This window comes from Gorilla gorilla, chromosome 13 (assembly GCF_029281585.2).
Source record: "Gorilla gorilla gorilla isolate KB3781 chromosome 13, NHGRI_mGorGor1-v2.1_pri, whole genome shotgun sequence".
NCBI lineage: Eukaryota > Metazoa > Chordata > Mammalia > Primates > Hominidae > Gorilla > Gorilla gorilla.
In genome coordinates this window covers 108,026,846-108,034,134 of record NC_073237.2, presented here as the reverse complement: position 1 = coordinate 108,034,134, position 7,289 = coordinate 108,026,846, and the positions used below count along the sequence as shown (strand labels likewise).

The window sequence follows — 7,289 nt, the reverse complement described above, 5'->3', positions numbered from 1 at the left end:
TAAATAGTACATGTTAAAAGATTTTCTAATCTTTCTTTCTTCCACAGAATGTGGTTAGAAAGAAGTTTTACAGAGATGCTTTATTGCTTCGAATCCCTTCATGTTTATATCAAGATGAAAGTTACCATGTAGCAGTTACTGATAATAAATTTAGGAGGCCATGGACAAGGGGTATGTTTGTTTTCATTTCTTAAAAATGTGTTTTAAAAGCCATTTCAGAGTTTAGCACAGCAAATTATTAAGAATATGCAATGTTTTACTAATTAAAAACTCATTGCATCTATTCATGTCAGAATTCCAAGAAGTTAACAACTTAGTATTTTATTATAGAATTTAGGTAACTAAATAAGGAATTGGAAAGCTTATATTTGATATGAATAAACCAAATAAAAGATATGTAGATGATGAAGACTTAAAATAGTCTAACATTGTAAACATTTGTTTTATTATAATAGAATTTTTCTTGACTATCTGAGGCCTACTTCAAGTTGTAATGGCACACCGAATATAAAATTATTTTTAAGCATATATGTATAAAATAGTTTTTTGTTTGTATCAAGTCATGGACTAGTAAAAAAGTAGCCTCCTTGGAGGAGTCAAGTCAGTTAACAGCATTTACTTGGTATATATTATGTACCAAACACTGTTATAAGTACTAAGGACACAGTTACTTAAAAGACATAGAAGTAGTCTCTGCTCTCAGTGGGTTTTAGACTGGTAAGGAGGATACAGCAACAAAACCATTAAATATATAAACTAGTATCTGATATTGATAAATGTATAGAGAAGAGACAGTAATGCTAAGTGATATGAAATTGCGGGAGTAGGGAGTGCTATTTCCTAAGATAGTTAGGGAAATGTCTCTCTCAGGAGGAGGACATTTGAGTTGAGACCTGAATGATGGGAAAGCAACAACCATGAAAAATATGGGGGAAAAGCCCTTCAAGCAAATGCAAAGTTCCTGACTCAAGAACGAACTTGATGTGTATAAGGACCAGAAAATTAAGCTATTGTGACTGGGTAATGAAAAAGGGACTGAGAAGTAGGCAATTTCCGAATAAGGCTTTGTAGGCCATAACAGTGAGTTTGTTTGTTTATTTTGATTACAGCTGCAATAGACTGAATGTTTGTGTCCCCCCAAATTTATATTTGAAGGTGGGGCCTTTGGGAGGTGACTAGAACATGACGATGGAGTCCTCATGAAAGGGATTAGTACCCTTATAAAAGAGACCCCAAAGAGCTCCCTTGACCTTTCTGCCATGTGAGGCCAGCAAGAAGACAGCCACCCATGAACCAGGAAGTGGGCCCTCACTAGACACTGAATCTTCTGGTGCCTTAATCTTGGACCTCCCAGCCTCCAAAGCTATGAGAAATGAATGTTTGTTGTTTGAGCCACCCAGTCTATGATATTTTTGTTATAGCAATATAGACTGACTAAGACAATTGTGGATATGGGAAGTCACTGGACAATTTTAAGAAAGGGAATGATATAACCTGATTTATGTTGTAGAAAGATAGTTATGATTGTCTGGAGAATAGAAAGGGTGGGGATTTAGGAGTCAAGAGGAGAGACAGAGAAATCTATCAGGGAGCTATTGTAGTAGCCCAGAATCTAAACTCTGGATAAAATATTACAGTGTCTTGGACAAGGCTTATAGTAACGGAGATGTGAGATGTACTTAAAATCTAGCTTATTTTACAAATTGTCAACAGTGAGGGGGTCACAAAATAGAAGAATAAAGATTTTCTTCTAGGTTTTTGACCTGAGAAACCAGGTAGATGACAGTGCCATTTCCTAAAATAGGGAAAGGCTTATAGAGAAGCCAATTTGTGGTCAGAGTCAACAGCTCTGCTTCGGCCAGATTATTAGGCATCTAAATGGATCATTAAGAAGGCAATTGGTTACATTAATCTTGAGCACAGCTGCTCAGGACAGTTCTCTGGGTGGCCTTGGCCTCCTTTTCTCACTTGAAGTTCTTAAGGATAACTATAAAATGTGCTGGGAATGCAACATTCTGAGATAAAGGGGGAGCTGGCCAGAACAGCCTAGGCTCTGTGCCAGTCTTCCCCCACCCACAAACCAGGATGTCCTTCAGTGCTTTAGCCAAGCACGTCCTTTGACCTCAGAACATCAAACCCAGGTGGACTGCTTTCTGGGGTTCTTCAGCTGCTGTGCAAGTGTGGCACATGAAGACTTCATTTGCCCTGGGCAGCTTTCCTGAGCCTTACGGGACCAGTTCACAATGAATCCTAGGCTTCTGTTGTCCCTTGTTACCTATCTGTAAGTAATAAATCTACTTCATGTAACTTCCTGTATATGGGTATTCTGTCTCACCATACTCAAACAAGTTGGTAATCGGTACACAGTGAACCTGCTTCTCAAGCTGGAGCTTCAAATTGGAGTTTTCAATATGTAAATTACACATAAACCTGTGAAACTAGATGAAGTCACTGAGAGCATGGGTATAAATAGATTAGAAGGCCTAGGACAGAGCCCTGGAACACTCTAACAGTTAAAAGTCTGATGTAAAAGGAGTTACCTAAGAAGCGAGATAGGAAAATCAAATGATTCTGGCATAGAATTCTAAAGAAGAAAGTGCTTCAAGAAGGAAGTAGTAGTCCAATGCGTTGGGCTCCTGTTAAAAGCTCAAGTTATCTGAGGATAGTGAGTTGACCATTAGCTTGACTAAATGTAGGTCATTGATGACTTTGATAAGAGTGGTTTGCCTGGAATATTGGTTATTAATATGATTGGAATATAATTGGAGTGTGATAGGAATATATTGGAATATGATTGGAGTATGTTGAGAAGATAATGGGAAGTGGGAAAGTGAGAGAGTGAATTTGAATATTTTGGGGAATTTTGCTATGAAGCAAAATTTTTAAATGATGGACTAACTTATGGGAGAAGTGGAGTAAAGAGTTATTCTTTTTTGTTTTTTATGTGTGATTTTTAAAAAATACATGATGAGAGAGACTGTAAAATGTTTGCCAATGGAAACAATTTTGGTAAAAAGAGAATAAGACGATGCAGGAAAGAAAAAGGATAACAGGAGTAAAAGGGGATAGGATCAAGAGCGCAGTTAGAGAAGTTAGTATTCAGTAGGAACTAAAATAATTCTTCCCCTGTGTAGATAGGAAGATAGAGTTTGCAGGTACTTATGCCAGTAAGTTGGTAGAATTGGTGGTGGAAAATGAGGTAGTTCTCTGTATCAGTTTTCTATGTGAAGGTAAGATCATACACTGAAAGTGGTTAATGGAATGAACACTAAAGATTTGAAGGGGTAATGTGTGAATTAGCTGTCTTAAAGAGCGAGAAAGCTGGTTTTGTTTTTGTTTCTTGTTTTTGTTTTTGTTTTTTTTTAGACCTCATCTGTGGTCAAGAAAGCCAGTTTTATTAAGGGGTATACTATTATCATCTGTCAATGTTGGGTGGCCATTTGAAATTTATAGTCATAATTTGGAATGAGTTCCTTTAGCATGGCTGGGTGATTTTTTTTCCAGTAATTTTCAACTGTTTTAGTGTACATACACAGAAAGTGTAGAGTAGGGGTTGTCCTAAGTTAGTACAAGAGAAAGAGAGGCAAGAGAATCAAGACTCTTTGAAAGCAATGGTTATGGGACTGGCTATGGAACCTAAAGTGTTCTAAGCAGTTTGCATGCCACATTACATTTAATCTTTACAACGACACTCTGAAAAGGCTATTCTTCCTAGTTTGTACATAAAAAAAACAGAGGTGCAAAAAGGTTAAGATGTTTACCCAAGATCATATAGTTAATAAGTAGCAGTCCAAGGATTAAAATCTAGGCAGAGTGTTTCCAGAACCTGTACTCTTAACCACTAAACTTTTTTTCTTTTTTTATTTTGATATGGAGTCTTACTGTGTCTCCCAGGCTGGAGTGTAGTGGTGCTATCTCGGCTCACTGCAAGCTCCGCCTCCCGGGTTCATGCCATTCTCCTGCCTCAGCCTCCCCAGGAGCTGGGACTACAGGCACCCACCACCACGCCCGGATAATTTTTTTCTGTCTTTAGTACAGACGGGGTTTCACCGTGTTAGCCAGGATGGTCTGGATCTCCTGACCTCGTGATCCACCCACCTCAGCCTCCCAAAGTACCACTAAACTCTTGTATTTTTTTTTTCATGTTTTTCAATGAGGCACAGGCTTAGATGTTAAATGATTTGTTCAAGGTAACAAAACTAGTAAGAAGTAACACTGGTGGTAGGTGGAATACTCAGTTGTATATTCTGACAGTATTATATGACATGGTCTTTCTCCTTAAGGAACCAAAGGTCTAATTTGGGAGATAAGCTATGTACACATACAAATTTATTTATTTATTTATTTATTTTATTTATTTATTTATTTATTTACAGAGTCTCACTCTCACCCAGGTGCCCAGGCTGGAGTGCAGTGGCACAATCTCTGCTCACTGCAGCCTCTGTTTCCCAGGTTTGAGGTATTCTGCTGCCTCAGACTTCCAAGTAGTTGGGACTAGAGGCACGCACTACCATGCCTGGCTAATTTTTGTATTTTTAGTAGAGATGGGGTTTTGCCATGTTGGCCAGGCTGGTCTCGAACTCCTGGCCTCAAGTGATCCGCCCACCTCAGCCTTTCAAAGAGCTGGGATTACAGGCGTGAGCCACTACGTGCCGCCTACAATTTTAAATATAGGACTGTATATGGTTGAGTACCCAAGTGCTACTGACAATATTATGGCCCTTCAAGAAGAATGTATCAGCTTGAGCTGGAATGGTTAATAGAAGCTTCATGAGGTATAGCATGAGCAGTTGAAAGGGACTATTTGGGATGGTAGTGCTGTATAAGCAAAAGAGAGGCTATAAAATGAGGGTGATATGTTCAGGTGATATTGTTCTAACTGTAGTTGATTGAGGGGTGGGGGTAGGTTGATGATAATGAGGATGACTATTCAAATATTTGGAATCAGGTATCACTTTGAAAAAATACATTTGTGAACAAATAAAGATAAAATCATAATGTAAAAGGTGAATGTTTGGCTTCCTTGAATTAAGTGTAAAAGAAAATTCTAGACATTAATGTTAACCATTATCCTTTCTAGTCTCAGCTGTTTCAGTTCCGGGAATGACAGATACCTCAGTCTTGGACCAATGGAAAGCAAGTTTCTTTGTGGAGGATTTCCTTGAGAAGTATGTATCCTTAATCTCAAATTTCTCTTTTACATCTAGTAGAAGATAAACAGTAAGTTCTCCAGATACCTAAAGAGGGAAAATCTCTTCCTTTATCTCTTCATGGATTTTCTTCTTTTATCTGAAGAAAAGGTCCTAATTTGAACCACAAAGGAGTGGTTAATAAGAGTGACTTATATCTTCTTTTTTAATTAGTAAACTTTCAATTAGTTTATCAATTAGTAAACTTTCTGTAGAAAGTAGTATAAAAAGTCCTTTATATTAAAATTAGTCTTTTTTCCACCTATATTATAAATACAGATTTAAGGCTATTTTGTAATATATTTGGTCAAAACATTATTTATTATTTAAGCATTCGTCAAATATTCATTATCATCCTATATATTAGATACAGATATAAAAATGAATAAGACATCGTCTTAACCTTCAAAGAACACAAGAAAACAAGGAATAGAGTTTTATAAAGAAATAATTACAATACAATGTGCAAAGTACAATGACAGAGCTAGGCACCCAGAGCATAATATGAGGAGGAACATCTAACCTGTTCTACATTGTAAATGTAGGCATAAAGTAGAGATTTTGGTGCAATTTAATAATTTACTCTGTTGCTTCACTTCATGCACAGAATGCTGATCCAGCCTAGGAAAGATTTTGTTATTATTCACATTTTCAAGTTTCTGTAATTTAAATTTTCCTTAGTTGTGCTTAAAAGAAACAAAAAAACATTGAAAGGTATCTAGACTCTGGATACAGTGAAGCCCAATATACCATCTCTGTCACCTAGGAATTTAAAGTCAGGTTAGGAAAGTAATAGATAAACATAGAAAAAATTAACAATGCAAGAATTAAATGGTAATATAGGATGACCAACATAAAGTCTATTACAAGGCATATAGCCAATTAGAAGTATGTATCATATGACTAAACTCCTAGCAGTGAGGAAGCAGAAAGGCATAGTGAAAAAAGCTCTGCACTATGAACTAAAATATGTAGCTTTTAAGCCTTGACTGGAAAAGTCAAGTGCTAACTACTTTGCTGGTCATTTTACCTGTGACCCTCATTTTATCAGTATGATGATGATGGATCAGTGCTTCTCAAACTTTACTGTACATATGAATCCCCTGAGGATCTTATTAAAATGCAGATTCTGGTTCAGTTAGTCTGTTTTGGAGCCTGAGATTCTGCAATTCTGATCTATTTCTAGGTGGTAATGATGCTGCCAGTCCAAAGACCTACCTTGAGTAACAAGATGCGAGACGATCTCTAAGATGTCTTTTCACCTTATGAGTTAGATTGGTAGAGCTGTGCATTTATAACTAGGAGAGGTCAGCTTCACAGAAGTAGGAATTGAGCTTGGGCTGGGCAATCAAAGAGAAATTAACTTGAGAGAAAGCATTTTGGGCAGAGGAAACAGCATGTCTCCAGGCATAGACACAGGAATATGCAATAAGTGTTTAGCAAAGGCAATAATTAGGCTAGTTTGGTGAAAACTAAATTATTGTTTCATAAGGTGAAAAAAGATCTTAGAGATCATCTCGCATCTTGTTACTCAAAGTAGGCCTTTGGACTGGCAGCATTAATACTACCTAGAAATAGATTGGAAATGCAGAATCTCAGGCTCCAAAACAGACTAACTGAATCAGAATCTACTTTCTGTCTATTGATTTGCCTATTCTGGATATTTCACATAAGTGGAATCCTACAATATGTGCTTTTATTGTGATTGGTTTCTTTTACTTAATATAATGTTTTCAGGGTTTATCCGTGTTGTCACATGTATCTGTGCTTTATCTCTCTCTCTCTCTCTCTTTTTTTTTTTTTTTTTTTTTGACACAGAGTCTCGCTCTGTCGCCTAGGCTGGAATGCAGTGGTGCAATTTCAACTCACTGCAACCTCCGCCTCCTGGGTTCAAGTGATTCTTGTACATCAGCCTCCTGAGTAGCCAGAATTACAGGCATGCACTACCACACCTAGATAATTTTTGTATTTTTAGTAGAGATGGAGTTTCACCATGTTGGCCAGGCTGGTCTCAAACTCCTGGCCTCAAGTGATCCACCCGCCTTGGCCTCCCAAAGTGCTGGAATTACAGGTGTGAGCCACCACTCCTCACCAGTACTT

General features: G+C 37.4%; 1 protein-coding gene across 3 annotated transcripts in view; it reads left to right on the top strand.

Annotated features, from left to right (window-relative positions):
• The window catches only part of SHOC1 (shortage in chiasmata 1), a 113,981-nt gene that overhangs the window by 9,263 nt on the left and 97,429 nt on the right, over nt 1–7,289 (top strand). Inside the window, exons 3-4 of one of the 3 annotated variants that reach the window (XM_055350397.2) lie at nt 48–171; nt 5,081–5,168. In XM_055350397.2, the coding sequence (XP_055206372.2) occupies nt 48–171; nt 5,081–5,168 (212 nt within the window). Of the gene's footprint in view, nt 1–47; nt 172–2,071; nt 2,282–2,610; nt 2,693–5,080; nt 5,169–7,289 lie in introns of those variants that run through there. The other 2 variants (XM_063696993.1, XM_031014181.3) reach the window with 2 other exon arrangements.